Source organism: Dipodomys spectabilis, unplaced genomic scaffold, assembly GCF_019054845.1.
Source record: "Dipodomys spectabilis isolate Male_0828 unplaced genomic scaffold, ASM1905484v1 ptg000615l, whole genome shotgun sequence".
NCBI lineage: Eukaryota > Metazoa > Chordata > Mammalia > Rodentia > Heteromyidae > Dipodomys > Dipodomys spectabilis.
The window spans coordinates 1-15,588 of NW_024871292.1; the positions used below are offsets into that span (position 1 = coordinate 1).

Below are 15,588 nucleotides of genomic sequence, written 5' to 3' on the forward strand. Positions count from 1 at the left end.
GTCACCTTCTTGTCGTACTTCCACTGCTGCAGCCGCTGCGTGGCGTCGCCCCTCCTGTCCTCGTCGATCTGCGTGGAACGTCCCCTGTGCGTCCATCTGGCCGAGGGCCGCCCCGCGTGGGGGCTGTGCCGCTGCGCGCCCAGGAACTCGGGGGGACTACCTGCCCCCCCACACCTCCTTCCCGGGTGTCTAATATTCCACCCCTCGCTCCGTGTCCCCCAATACCTCCCCCCGGCCCCCCTCCCTCCTTCTCTGCTCCCCCCCACCCTCAGCCCCTTCCAGGCAGGGATGGACAGACAGATGGGTGGGCAGATGGACAGACAGTCCTACGGGAGGGACCCATGTCTCTCTCTGCATCTGTCTCTGGTCTCTGTCTCTCTGAGACTGTCCCTCTCTGTCTCTGTCTGTCTCTGTCTCTGTCTCTGTCTCTGTCTGTCTGTCTCTGTCTGTCTGTCTGAGCCTCAGTCCCCATCTCTCTGTCTCTCTCTGTCTCTGAGCCCCTGTCTCTGTTTCTCCCTCTCTGAGCCTGTCCCTCTGTCTGTCTCTGTGTGTCTCTCTGTCCTCTTCTCTGCTCTCTGAAGGACCAACCCTGTGCACAGCCCATCCTCCCTCCCCGTCCCCCCTCCCACTCCCTCTCCCTGGCCCCCCCCAGGCCCGGCCTCACCTTGAGGCTCACGGGGCCGGCCTCGCTGGTCTCCAGGGGCAGGAGGCAGGCGGAGGGGATGTGCGACCACTTCTTCTGGCGGAGCTGGTGGTCCCTCTTGTATTTCCTGCCAAGGGGGAGGCACTCAGCACGTGGTGTCCATGGGACCCTGGGGGGGGGGGGGCGTGTGCACCCCAATGTCCTCGGCGGGGGGGGCACAGGGTGGGGGGGCGTGTGCACCCCAATGTCCTCGGCGGGGGGGGGCACAGGGTGGGGGGGGGCGTGTGCACCCCAATGTCCTCGGCCGGGAGGGGGCACGGGGCCAGGGGGGCGTGTGCACCCCAATGTCCTCGGCGGGGGGGGCACGGGGCCAGTGGGGCGCACCTGAGCACCAGCAGCGCGATGAGCAGCAGCAGCACCACCGTGCCCGTGAGCGTGAACACGGCGATCAGCAGCACCTGCGGGCCTGCGGGGGGGGGGGGGGGGTCAGGGCAGGTGAAGACGCCGTGCAACACTGCAGTGGGACACGGCGACACGGTACCACAGCGGCCATGGCGCCACGGGGACACTGCCACAGGCCACGGACGCCACAGCGGGACACGGACAGCACAAAGACACCGCAGCGGCCACGGACACCACAGCGGGACACGGACACCACAGCGGGACACGGACACCACAGCGGGACACGGACACCACAGCAGCCACGGACACCACAGCAGCCACAGACACCACAGCAGCCACAGACACCACAGCAGCCACGGGCTCCGCAGCAGCCCACGGACACCACAGCAGCCCACGGACACCACAGCAGCCACAGACACCACAGCAGCCACAGACACCACAGCAGCCACGGACACCACAGCGGGACACGGACACCACAGCAGCCACAGACACCACAGCAGCCACAGACACCACAGCAGCCACGGACACCACAGCAGCCCACGGACACCACAGCAGCCCACGGACACCACAGCAGCCACAGACACCACAGCAGCCACAGACACCACAGCAGCCACGGACACCACAGCAGCCACGGACACCACAGCAGCCACGGACACCACAGCAGCCACAGACACCACAGCAGCCACGGACACCACAGCAGCCACGGACACCACAGCAGCCCACGGACACCACAGCAGCCACAGACACCACAGCAGCCCACGGACACCACAGCAGCCCACGGACACCACAGCAGCCACAGACACCACAGCAGCCACAGACACCACAGCAGCCACGGACACCACAGCAGCCACGGACACCACAGCAGCCACAGACACCACAGCAGCCACGGACACCACAGCAGCCATGGACACCACAGCAGCCACAGACACCACAGCAGCCACGGGCTCCGCAGCAGCCACAATGTCATGGTGGGGTCGCACGGGCCACGGCATGGCAGCGACACCTCAGCGGGCCGTGGCATCCAGGACCCACCCAGGCCCGGCACGTCGTTGGGGAGACGGTGGTTCTTCCAGAGGAACGAGGGGCTGGCGTCCTCGGCGTGCGTGCGGTTCAGGTGCGTGTCGTAGGTGAGCAGGAGCTTGTACTGCCGGGAGGAAGGAGAGGGCATGGCGCACACCCCACCGGCCGCCACAGACACACACCGGCCGGCCCGGCCGCCACAGACACACACCTGCCGGCCCGGGACACGGCCACCAGCGTGGGAAGTCAGCCTGCAGACCACACGGCCACAACCTGGGCCTATGCCAGGGGCTGGCCCTCCCCCTCCCTCCCCTGCCTCCCCTGCCTCCCCTCCCTCCCCTTCCCTCCCTCTTTCCCTCTTCTCCCCACTTCTTGTTTTGTTTCTTCTCTTTCACTGTCTTTCTCTCCTTCCTTCTCTCCCCTTCCCTCCTTTCCTTCCTCCCTCCCTCCCTCCCCTCCCTCCTTCCCTCCCCTCCCTCCCTTCCTTCCTCCCTTCTTCCTTCCCTCCTCATTCATGCTTTCCCTTCCCTCCCTCCTTCCCCTTCTTTTCTTTTTTTTTTTTTTAGGTCCTGTCATGGGGCCTGAACTCTGGGCCTGGGCGCTGTCCCTCAGCTCTTCAGCTCAAGGCTAGCGCTCTACCACTTGAGCCACAGCGCCACTTCTGGCTTATTTTTTCTGCTTATGTGGTGCTGAGGAATTGAACCCAGGGCCTCATGCATGCAAGGCAAGCGCTCTACCACTGAGCCACCTTCCCAGCCCCCTCCTTCCCCTTCTTTCCTTCCTTCCTTCCTCCCTCCCTCCCTCCTTCCCTCCCTCCTTCCTTCCTTTCCTTCCTTCCTCCCTTCCCTCCCTCCCTTCCTTTCCTTCCTCTTTCTCTCCCTCCTCTTTTCTTCCTTCTTTCCTTCTCTTCCTTTCCTCTTTCTTGGCCTGGGCACTGTCCCTGAGCTTTTTTGCTCAAGGCAAGTGCTCTACCACTTGAGCCAGAGTTCTACTTTGGCTTTTTGCTGGGTTCATTGGAGATCAGAGTCTCACAGACTTTCCTGCCTGGGCTGGCTTTGAACCGTGATCCTCAGATCTCAGCCTCCTGAGTAGCTGAGTTTCTTTATGCTGCAGTATCTGTCCATCGCTGGCCCTGATTGATACGGACTCCTGAGGCTGTGGGGGGCTCATCCGCCATGCTGACATTAAAGCCGAAAAGACGGAAGGGAGCGCTGCTGGCAGGCAGCAGCTTTCCACGTTCAATTGAAGCATTTTCTTACTGGCATTCCATCAACAATCTGGTCTCTATGCACACTTATTTTGGATAATTGTTATATGTGTATATGCCGGTCCTGGGGCTTGAACTCGGGGCCTGGGTGCTGTCCCTGAGCCTCTTGGTGCTCAAGGCTGGTGCTCTACCACTTGAGCCACAGCTCCACTTCCGGCTTTTTGGTGGATCAGCGGAGCTGAGTGTCAGGGACTTTCCTGGCCGGGCTGGCTTTGAACTGGGGGCTGGGGTGACCGCACAAGCCGCTGCGGTCCGGATGGATCATTTTCCAGCACATGCATTCGCACAGCTGTGTCTGTGCACGCATGCGCGTGCACACACGCACACACTCACACATGCACACACACCTGTCAGCAGGAAATCACGCATGGCCTGCGCTCAGGAGAGAAGCGTAGCGAGAAGCCCTGGGCGACACTGCCCCCTGGTGGTGGACAGCTGTAACAGCCAGCCGCCCCGTGCCAGCCCCGCTTCTCTCTGCCCCCCGCCCCTCCCTCCGCCCCTGCGGCCCCCCGCCCCTCCCCCCTGCCCCTGCGGCCCCCCCCCCTCCCCCCCTCACCTGGCCTGAGGCCCAGCGCCTCCTGCAGCCTCACCCACCTTCCGGGTGTCCACAGAGGTGTACAGGAGCGCCATGGTGTTGTCAATGTCACCCCAGTCATCCAAGGTCACGGGGCCCCTGTAACCTAGGGGGGAGGGGAGCATGAGAGGCTGGGGGAGGGGAGAGGCTGGGGGAGGGGAGAGGCTGGGGGAGGGGGAGAGGCTGGAGGGAGGGGGAGAGGCTGGGGGAGGGGAGAGGCTGGGGGAGGGGGAGAGGCTGGGAGAGGGGGAGAGGCTGGAGGGAGGGGGAGAGGCTGGGAGAGGGGGAGAGGCTGGGGGAGGGGAGAGGCTGGGGGAGGGGAGGGGCGGGGGGGAGAGGCTGGGGGAGGGGGAGAGGCTGGGGGAGGGGAGGGGTGGGGGAGGGGAGGGGTGGGGGAGAGGAGGGGAGGGGCTGGGGGAGGGGGAGAGGCTGGGGGAGGGGAGAGGCTGGGGGAGGGGGAGAGGCTGGGGGAGGGGAGGGGCAGGGGAGAGGAGGGGAGGGGCTGGGGGAGGGGGAGAGGCTGGGGGAGGGGAGGGGCAGGGGAGAGGAGGGGAGGGGCTGGGGGAGGGGGAGAGGCTGGGGGAGGGGAGGGGTGGGGGTCTGGGGGAGGGGCGGGGGAGAGGAGGGGAGGGGCGGGGGTCTGGGGGAGGGGCGGGGGTCTGGGGGAGGGGCGGGGGTCTGGGGGAGGGGCGGGGGTCTGGGGGAGGGGCGGGGGTCTGGGGGAGGGGTGCTGCTGTGGATGCCCGTGGCGGGGTCCCAGGTCCACGCAGAGCCGCGGCCTCGTGCTTCCTGAGAGCCTTGACCATTACAGGATGCGTGCTATGTGGCGCACCCGTCTCCAGGCTGTTAGCCCTCACTCCACACACCACGCGTGACAGATGCCACGCATGTCATATATAACCGTATCATGCGCCATAGTGTGATGCACGCATCCGTCATACAAAATGATCACATACAAAATGACATCACACGCACTATACGCCATGTGTAATACGCAGCGCAGCAGAATCGTCTGATACATTCTCATCTCCCACTCACACTAGCAAAAAGCCAGAAGTGGCGGTGTGGCTCAAGTGGTGGAGCGCCAGTCTTGAATGAAGCAAGAGCCCAGGGTCAGCGCCGGGGCCATGAGTTCCAGCCCCAGCTCCGGTGCTCGCCCCAAAGCAGCGCTGCTGCGCTGAGTCGCTTGACGAGTCTTAATCCGCGTGGCGTGGTCGCGGGTGGAGGATGGGGACTCGGGGCCGCTCCCCGGCCCAGCCCCGAGGTCTCACCTGGGAAGGTGAGGTTCCGGAAGGCGAGCGGGAAGCTGGTGCTGTCCACGGCCTGGCCGCGCTGCAGGAAGAGCTGCAGGAGGTGTCCGAACAGCAGCGTGCCGTCCAGGTAGGCCAGCGCGAAGTCCTTCTTCTCCTGCCGGGGAGGGGAAAGAAGGCCATCGGGCCCCGAACCAGGGGAGGCGGTGAGCCGGCCTGGAGCCCCCAGGGGAGAGAAAATGCTAACTGACCGCAGGGGGACAGAGGCCGGTGCTAAGGCAGATCCCAGGGAGCTCGGCCTGGAGCCCGGATGCTTGCGGCTGCCTCCCCCTGCTGGCCAGAAAGGCCGGGACAGGGCTGAGACTGCACAGGGCTGACTCCTGGCAGAGAGCAGCCAAGGGCTCCGCTGCTGCCTTCCCGACTACACACACCGCGGCCCGCCGGGAGCACACGGGGCCGCACGTGTGTGTGCACGTGTGCATATGTATAGAATCTAGCCATATAGCCCTATGGAAATATAGGCAAGTATATAAAAATATATGTGCATGCAATAGATTAGATAATACATAGATCATGTAGGTGATACAGAAATAACATGTTATTGTAATATATTACTATATATATATATATATATATATACATATATATATATATATATTGTTTTTGTCAGTTGTGGGGCCTGAACTCTGGGCCTGGGCGCTGTCCCTTAACTCTTCAGCTCAAGGCTGGCGCTCTACCACTTGAGCCACAGCGCCACTTCCAGCTTTTTCCATTTATGTGGTGCTGAGCAATCGAACCCAGGGCCTCATACATGCGAGGCAAGCACTCTACCACTGAGCCACCGTCCCAGCCCATGTATTACATATTATAACATAATATATATTATTATATAACTTAATATTATATATTATTATATAATTTATTATATAATATATTATAAGATAATATATTATATAATATAAGATAATTTATTATTATATAAGTTATTATATAATTTATTATAATATATTATATATTTTATTATATAATATATTATATAAACATGATATGTAATATATTTTACATATTATACATTACATATTATATATTAAGTTATATAATATATTATATTAAAACATATACATAATGTATCATGTAATTATAATAATTCTATTATTATATAGTATATATAGTATTATATATTATATATTACATTAGTATATTATGCTACAATATTGATATGTCATATTTCATTAGATAATACTGTATATTATAATTATTACATATAGTAAGACATAGTGTCATAATATATAATACATAATGTAAACATAGATGGGAATGTATATATATGGATATATGTGTAATATAGAATGTTTGTAGTTTGATATTTTCACCAAAATAAAAATAGAAAGCAATAAGGCACCAGTGGCTCACGCCTGTCATCCCAGCTACTACAGAGGCTGAGATCTGAGGATCGTGGTTCAAAGCCAGCCCGGGCAGGAAAGTCTGGGAGACTCTGATCTCCAGTGACCCACTAGAAAGGTGGCAGTGGTGCTGTGGCTCAAGTGGTCGAGCACCCGCCAGCCTTGAGTAGCAAGAGCTCGGACTGGGGGTGAGGGAAAGCGGGAGAAAAATGAGGGAGGGGTCACAAGTGAGTTCAAGCCCCAGGATCAGCACAGACAGACAGACAGAGACACAGACACACGCACTCTCCCGCACAGCGTACCGGCAGCAGGCCCCTGGAGAAGGAGATGTTCAGGACGGAGTCTCTGGGCAGCAGCGTGAGGACCAGGACGTTGGTCATGGAGTCAGGAGCAGTGGCGTTGTCTTCAAAGTAGTGGTCACTGTAACAAAACCCGGCTCTGTGAACTTCCAGGGAATTGTGCTGAGCGCTGCGGCTCACGCCTGTCATCCCAGCCACTCGGGAGGCTGAGATCTGAGGATCGCGATTCAAAGCCAGCCCGGGACAGGAAAGTCCGGGAGACTCTGATCTCCCATGAACCACCAGAAAACCCGAAGCAGTGCTGTGGCTCAAGTGGTAGAGCGCCAGCCTTGAGCAAAAGTGCTCAGGGACAGCGCCCAGGCCCCGAGTTCAAGGCCCAGGGCTGACACAGAAAACATAACCCACAATGAGCATGTGGCCGGGTGTGGTAGAGTATTTCTATACTCCCAGCTACGGTGAGGGAGGTGTGAACAGGAGGACCAAGAATTGGGCCTGGGCCATGCCAGAGAGACCGATCTCAAAGGTGAACGAAAACTCTAACAAAGACCCCACAAGGCCTGGGCGATGCTCAGGCGGTGGAAGCCTTGCTCAGGAGGCTCTGGGTGCGAGTCCCGGTGCGGTCGCACGCAGGTAGATGCATCCACAGGTGAATAAAGAACACGGGAGCCGGCAGAGGCGGGAGAGGAAGGGTAGCTCAAATGCCATCCTATCCCGAGCCCAAAGCGCGAGCGAAGAGCACCCTGCCCCCCCGCCCATCCCCCGCCCATCCCCCCACACCCCCTGCCCACCGGGGGGGTGTCCGGGCGATCACCTACTTGAACAAATCCACCAGGATGATGACAGTGTTTTCATCGACGGCCTGGTCTCCTACCAGCTTGTTGATGTGGTCTGGGGTCCCGCAGGTGACAATCACTGCCCAGGGGGAAACGGGGGAAACGGACAGACAGACAGACAGACAGACAGACAGACAGACAGACAGAGGAGTCTATGGTGGGCCACACCTCGGCAGGAAGCACACCTATCCCTGAATCTGAACCTCATCCTGCGAAAACCTGCCCAGTGCCCGTGCTCACGCCTGCCATCCCAGCTACTCAGGAGGCTGACGTCTGAGGATCGTGGTTCAAAGCCAGCCCGGGGCATGAAAGTCTGTGAGACTCTGATCTGCAATGAGCCACCCCAATGCCAAACATGGTCCTGTGGCTCAAGTGGTAGAGCGCCAGCCTTGAGCAAAAAAAATAAAACTCTCAGGGACAGGGCCCAGGCCCTGAGTTCAAACGCAAGGACCGACACGTGTGTGTGTACATGCACACACACACACACACACACACACACACACACACACACACACACACACACACAGAGCTGGGTGCTGTGACAAGGGCCCAAGAGCACTTTTCTCGGAGTCCTTTCCTTACCATTACTCTTCCTGTGTCTGTCTGTTAAGAAATCCCGGAACTGATCTTGACGCCTCAGGGTTTCTTTGAAGCTGAGCACCTGAGAAAAGTAGGAGACTCCGGCTTCCAGCGCATTGAGGTACCTGCCATGGGAGGGGAAACTGAGGCTCGGGTCCGCGGGTGTCCTCCCAGCGCCTGGCTGAGAGGAATGGAGCTCAGAGGGGAGAGCTGTCCTCCTCGGGGGGTTGTGGTCATGTGCGCTCGGAGCCCTGTCTCCCTCGGTGCTGAGGACAGCGGACAGCTCTGATTCAAGAATCCCTGTGTGGACTGGAGTCCAGGCTGGGCCGTCCCAGAGAATGCTCACCATCCACCATCATATCGACCCATCACCTAGCATCCATCCATCCATCCACGTATCCAGCCATCACCTATCCATCCATCTATCCACCATCCATCATCTATCCATCCATCTATCTATCCATCCATCCATCCACCATCCATCCATCTATCCATCCATCCACCATCCACCCATCCATCCACCATCCATCCATCTATCCATCCATCCATCCATCCATCCATCTATCCATCCATCCATCCATTATCTATCCATCCATCTTTCCATCTATCCATCTATCCATCATCTATATCCATCCATCTGTCTATTCATCCATCTATCCATCCATCCACCATCCATCCATCTATCCATCCATCCATCATCTATCCATCCATCCATCATCTATCCATCCATCTGTCCATCCATGTATCCAGCCATCATCTATCATCCATCCATCCACCATCCATCATCTATCCATCCATCTATCTATCCATCCATCCATCCACCATCCATCCATCTATCCATCCATCCATCCATCCACCATCCATCCATCTATCCATCCATCCATCCATCCATCCATCCATCTATCCATCCATCCATCCATTATCTATCCATCCATCTTTCCATCCATCCATCTATCCATCTATCCATCATCTATATCCATCCATCTGTCTATTCATCCATCTATCCATCCATCCACCATCCATCCATCTATCCATCCATCCATCATCTATCCATCCATCCATCATCTATCCATCCATCTGTCCATCCATGTATCCAGCCATCATCTATCATCCATCCATCCACCATCCATCATCTATCCATCCATCTATCCATCCATCCATCCACCATCCATCCATCTATCCATCCATCCACCATCCATCCACCATCCATCCATCTATCCATCCATCCATCCATCCATCCATCTATCCATCTATTCATCCCTCCCTCCCTCTATCCATCCATCCATCATCTATCCATCCATCTTTCCATCCATCCATCTATCCATCTATCCATCATCTATATCCATCCATCTGTCTATTCATCCATCCATCTACCCACCCACCCATCCATCCATCTATCCACCTGTCCACCCATTCATCCATCCATCTATCCATCTATTCATCCCTCCCTCCCTCTATCCATCCATCCATCATCTACCCATCCATACATCTATCCATTATCTATCTATCTAGCTAGCTAGCTAGCTAGCTATCTAGGTCCATCTATCCATCTATCCATTCATCTATCCATCATCTACCTGTCTATCTATCCATCCATCCATTATCTACCATCTATGTATCTATCTATCTATCCATCTACCTGTCTGACCTATCTGTCTGTCATCCATCCATTCATCCATCCATCCATCATCTATCCATCCATTATCCATCCATCATCTATCTATCTATCTATCTATGTCTATCCATCTATTTGTCTATCCATCCATCCATCTATCCATCCATCTATCCATCATCTACCTATCTGTCAATCCATCCATCCATCCACCTATCTTTCGTCTACGTATCTTTATCTATCTATCTATCTATCTATCTATCTATCTATCTATCTATCTATCTATCTATCTATCTATCTATCTATCTATCTATCTATCTGTCTGTCTGTCTGTCTGACCTATCTGCCATCCATCCATCCACCCATCCATCCTTCCATCCATCCATCCATCCTTCCATCCACCCATCCATCCATCCTTCCATCCTTCCATCCTTCCATCCTTCCATCCATCCATCCATCCATCCATCCATCCACCCATCCATCCTTCCATCCATCCATCCATCCATCCTTCCATCCATCCTTCCATCCTTCCATCCATCCTTCCATCCATCCTTCCATCCTTCCATCCATCCTTCCATCCTTCCATCCTTCCATCCTTCCATCCATCCTTCCATCCTTCCATCCATCCTTCCATCCTTCCATCTGCCATCTAGCTGCTGCCTGTCCGGTCCATCTGCTTGTCTCTTGCTGGGCGTCTGCTTTGCGCCGGGCCCCTGGCGGGTGTCCGTGGCAATCCGGTGGGAGGGGAGGAGGGGAGGGAGGGAGGAGGGGAGGACGTGAGGTCGGGGGCGGGGAGGGGGTCCCCGCTCACCAGAAGCAGTCCTCGGCGTAGTCGGAGGTGTCCTTGTAGACGTAGGACGAGTTCCAGGAGAAGGTCTTGAAGGGCAGGTCCTGGGCCTTCCAGAAGTCCACGAGGAAGTACAGCAGCTTCCGCGCGGGCACCATGAGGCGCGTGAGCCTCTCCTTGTAGTCGCAGGACAGGCCGAAGCTGCCCGCGGACAGCATGGGGTAGCTCAGCTCCGTGTCCAGGCTGTGCGGGGGAGGGTGCCATCAGGACGGGGCGCACCCCAACTCGACCCCCCTGCTTCTTCTCGCATGTGGCGCAGGGGGTGACGCCCGGCCCTGGGGTCCCTGGGGGGAGGAGTCCTCTCCTGGTGGGAGACTTTGATTTGTTCTAGAATGATCCATCCTGGGAGAGGCGTTCCCCTCTCCCCCGGGCCCTGGGGACGGGCATCTCCAGGCCGGTCCGTGAACCTGTCGAAGCCTGTGTTGGGGGACCCTTGCTGTGGTGGCCGGGGTGGGGAGATGGGGGGGCCGGGACTCGGGGTGGGGCACGGGGGGGGCTGGGTCCCCCAAACTGGAGAAAGCATGTTCTAGAATATACATGCGTGGCTTTCTCTGACCTCATAAAGGCATCTGGTGAAGAACTTTGATTTCATTTATTTATTTGTTTGTTTATTTCTTGTCAGTCCTGGGTCTTGAACTCAGGGCCTGGGCGCTGTCCCTCCGCTCTTCAGCTCAAGGCTGGCGCTCTACCACTTGAGCCACAGCGCCACTTCTGGTTTTCTGGTGGGTCCTTGGAGATCAGAGTCTCACGGACTGGGGCTGGGCAGGTGGCTCAGTGGTAGAGCGCTCTGCTAGCATGCATGAAGCCCTGGGTTCGATTCCTCAGCACCACAACACAGAAAAAGCCGGAAGTGGAGCTGTGGCTCAAGTGGTAGAGCACCGGCCTTGAGTGAAAGAAGCTCAGGGACAGCGCCCAGGCCCCGAGTTCAAGCCCAGAGACTGACTAAAATGGCTGTCTCCCACTCAGATGGCAATTGGTGGACTGTCACTCACCAGTGTCCAGACCAGCGCCCTGACAGACCGATGACAACACACAGGGTCCCGATGTCCCCTCCCTACCCTGCCTAGACTGCAGGTGGCTGCCAGACACAGAGCCTCGTCCCTTCCCAGTCATCAGAGATCGACAAGGACCACGGTGACCACACAGCAGGACACTTACTACATCTGGAAGGTGGCGTAGGTGCACGAAGGTCCCATCAGCACACAGCCCATCTGGTTTCTCCTCTGCGGGAGAAAAAAAAAACAAGGCCACCCGGAGGCCTCAAGCTCCACAAACCCAACAAACAGGCCATCCAAGGGTCCGAGGGCAGAGCACGGAGAGCTGGGGCTGGGGCGAGGCCGGGGCGGAGGTCTGGGGAGAGCGGGAGGGTGGGGGGGGGGGCGGTGGTGCATGGTCAGCTCGCCGAGAAGAGGAGGATTCCTCATCCAGGGCCGAGTGGGAAGATAAGAGGAGGGACAGACACTGGGTCCGTAGCACCAGAGGGGAAGAGTGAATTGAAGATGGCGAGGGAGGGGGGAGGGGGGCGGTTCTGATTTGGGCAGAGCCAGGGAGATTGTGGATCTGGTGCTCCAGTGGTTGTCTGGCTCACCCATGACCTGGTTAGATGAGGGAGCCGGTGGGGGCCGACGATCCATCAGCCCCCTACTCCCATCTGCTCAGACACACAATCAGCCGCTCATCCTGACCTGCCGGCCCACAGGAAATGATGGAGGAAGTTTCCAGAACAAGGTCTCTCTGCTCTCTGGGACATACCATCTCATCCTTCTCTGGGCTTTAGTTAGGGCTGGGGTTAGTGGTCATGGGGGGAAGGGGTATAGGGATGCAGGCAAGAGCCTTCCTCAGTTTACCCTGTCCTATTTCAGGAACAACTTTAAGGTGAGGTTTCAGGTTATTGCTAGGCCGTTCACTTGTGATCTCGCAAGCAGTGAGGACAGGAAACATGCATTTCCGCCGTGGGCCCCAAATACAATTTTGTTTTAATTTTTGGGTGATGCTACTGGGACTTGAACTCAGGGCCGGGGCGCTGTCCCTGAGCTTTGGTACTCAAGGCTGGCTCTCTACCACTTGAGCCACACCTCCTCCACTCCTGGCTCTTTTTGATTTTTGGTTCATTGGGAACAAGAGTCTCACAGACTTTCCTCGCCCGGTCTGGCTTTGAACCAAGATCCTCAGATCTCAGCCTCCTGAGTAGCTGGGATGACAGGTGTGAGCCCTCAGCTCTGAAATATATATATATATATATATATACATATATATATATATATATTTTTTTTTTTCTTTAAAGATGTCTCCTCCTGGCTTTCCCGAAGGATGCCACAGGCCGCTGGGTTGTTCCTGACATCTTAAAAAAATAAATGAAAATTTAAAGGAACACCTTTCCCCTGGATGCTTCTGGAAGGGTGTGGCTCCAGGCTGTGTCTCTGAGCGGCGGGGATGGGCGGGGTTGGGGGGGACAAGGGGTGGGGGCTCACCGTGATCTCCCGCAGCAGGTCCAGGCCTTCACAGGTGCTGCTGCGGCAATCCCCGGAGTTGTGGATGAGGCCGTCCGAATACATGAAGGAAGCATTCACCTTTGCCTGGATTCCTGGGGCCCCCCAGGAAGGAGGGTGTGGAGGGGGGGAGGGAGTCAGCGTGAGTCCCCGCAGGACCGGAGGGGGGGGGTTCTGGTGGTCATTGGAGACTCTGATCTCCAAGGAACCACCAAAAAAATAAAAGGTCAGGAGCGGGGCTGTGGCTCGGGTGGTAAAGCACCAGCCTTGAGCAAAAAAAAAAAAAAAAAAAGGCTCAGGGACAGCGCCCAGGCCCCGAGTTCGAGCCCCAGGACCGGCACCAAAAACAAAACAAAAACAGATGCAAGAAGCTGAGCAGAAACATCAAAGCGACACGCAGGTGGCTGGAAACCATCCCAGACCGTTTGATTTTCCCCTTTCCTCTCTGCATTAGGCATCTCCTTATAAAAATTGTTATTCAACATACATGTATATAGACGCTTAAAAGACACCACGGAGCCCTTTGTACTCGAAGATCAGAACACCCCCCAAAAGCATAAAAATAATAAAAGAAGCTAAAATTCGCTGCGTGTTCACCACGTGGGCCGGGCCCCTGTGTGGGGTTCATCCCCCGTCACCCCATTTGGGGGGCTTGGGCCTTGGGGTCACCCAGATCTTGGGAAGGACAGGTGAGGCTTCTAAGACCCGGCTTTCGGTGTGGGGAGGGGATCCCAGGGTTCCCTGAACTCCTTCCCAGAGCCGAGCGGGGGAGGGTAACACGAGAGCGAACCCCAGGAGGGAGCCCCGGCCCCCCAGGGGGAGCGGGGAAGGGTGCTGACTCACCGGCCGCCAGCAGCCGCACCCTCACCACATCCAGGCCGGCATTCACGGCGTCCTTCAGGTTGTCCAGGGACTCGGGGAAGGCCGAGTTGTTCATCATCAGCACGCTGATCTGGTAGCTGCCGTTGTGGCAGTTCCGGCTCAGCTGTGAACCCCAGAATGCCAGGCCCGGCTGGCAGAGCAGCCACAGCCACCAACCCCACAGGGCCGGGCTTAAGAGAGGCCGCTCCATAGCTGGTTCACGCCACCACCATGTTCCTGCCTCCTGCCCCAGCGGCCCCGCCGGCCACCGGCTTGTTGGTGTTTTGGGGATCTAGGAGATCCCTCCAGACAGCCTGCAGTACCCCCTCCACCCCGACCTCCACGATCCTTTTGGGCCTGCACCCCACCAGACCCTGCCTGGAGTATCAGCCGGCCGGCAATCCACAGAAGCAAAGTTCACTCCGGTGTGTTTGTGCAGAGAAAGGTCACAGCCATAAACTGAGAGGCACCCCCCCCCCCCCCGCCCCGGCCTTGGGCCTCACCCCATAAAAGAACCTCAGGTGGTGACAGGTGACTGGGGGGGGGGGGGAGGAGGGGAGGGAGGAGGGGAGGGAGGAGGGGGAGGGAAAGGGGAAGTGGCTGTGAGGCCGGGAACACGGAACACGGCCGGGTGCGGCTGCGGTGGTTAAAGGACGTAGGGAAGATACCGACAGGACCGTCTGTCTGTCTGTCTGTCCATAGGGAGGCTTAGCTGTCAGCCAGGTATCACGCTGGAACTTTCCAAGCAGGAGGAGTTCGCTCTGGAGGCAGCCGATGGATTCACGAGCAAAAAAAAAACAAACCCCCAAACCTGCACTCCACAGTGGGAAACAAAATTGGAAGGGGTCTGGGCTCATGGTGGTATCCCATGAATGTTCTAGAAAGCCAGGGGGAAGCAGACTGGGAAGGATGGGAGGCCCTACTGGGCCTGGGTTGGGCCACTGGGTAGGAAGGCACATGGCCTGCTGGAGATAATCTGGGCCAGGGGTAGCACCAGGAGTCCCAGTCGCCATAGAAGATTCCAGAAGAGTAAGCAGGGCTGGGCCCTGGAGTCGCCTGCAGGTGATCAGGAGCCATCTCCCAAGTCAGGACAGAAAGAGACGTCTGTCCATCCGTGGAGCAGATGGATTTGGACAAGGTGGCTCAGGCTAGTGTGGGACCACACTTGGCTGCTCAGGAGGCTGAGATCTGAGGATCGCGGTACGAAGCCAGCCCGGGCAGGAAAGTCTGTGAGACTCTGATCTCCAATGAGCCAGCAAAACATAAAACAAAGCCTAAACTCTAGGCATCCACATAGAGACCCAAGGAGGAGCACAAAGGGGCAAGGCCTAAGTAATCCTGGCCCAAATGGACGCCAGGAAATGGAAACCAGAGAGTTTTGTCTTCTACGTTGTCTTTGCTTTTCTTTTTGTCTCGTGAGTGGGTTTCTCTGTCTCTAGAAGGGGGGGGCACAGAAATGGGGGGACAGAGGGGGAACCAAGGCAGCCATGGTCCTCACTGGACACCAGG

The 15,588-nt window shown here is 56.9% G+C and overlaps 1 protein-coding gene across 1 annotated transcript; it reads right to left on the reverse strand.

The window, feature by feature from the left end:
* Positions 1–5: 5 nt before the first annotated feature.
* On the reverse strand, positions 6–14,290 carry LOC122101016 (heat-stable enterotoxin receptor-like; the record flags this gene model as incomplete). Its single annotated transcript, XM_042671384.1, has 13 exons — positions 14,062–14,290; positions 13,201–13,313; positions 11,888–11,952; positions 10,694–10,912; positions 8,274–8,395; positions 7,674–7,770; positions 6,862–6,979; positions 5,178–5,313; positions 3,927–4,012; positions 2,078–2,189; positions 1,028–1,109; positions 665–770; positions 6–68 (listed from the first exon to the last, which is right to left on the reverse strand). Coding segments are annotated over exons 1-13 (1,548 nt in total), but the record flags the coding sequence as incomplete, so codon positions are not given.
* Between the last annotated feature and the right edge of the window lie 1,298 nt (positions 14,291–15,588).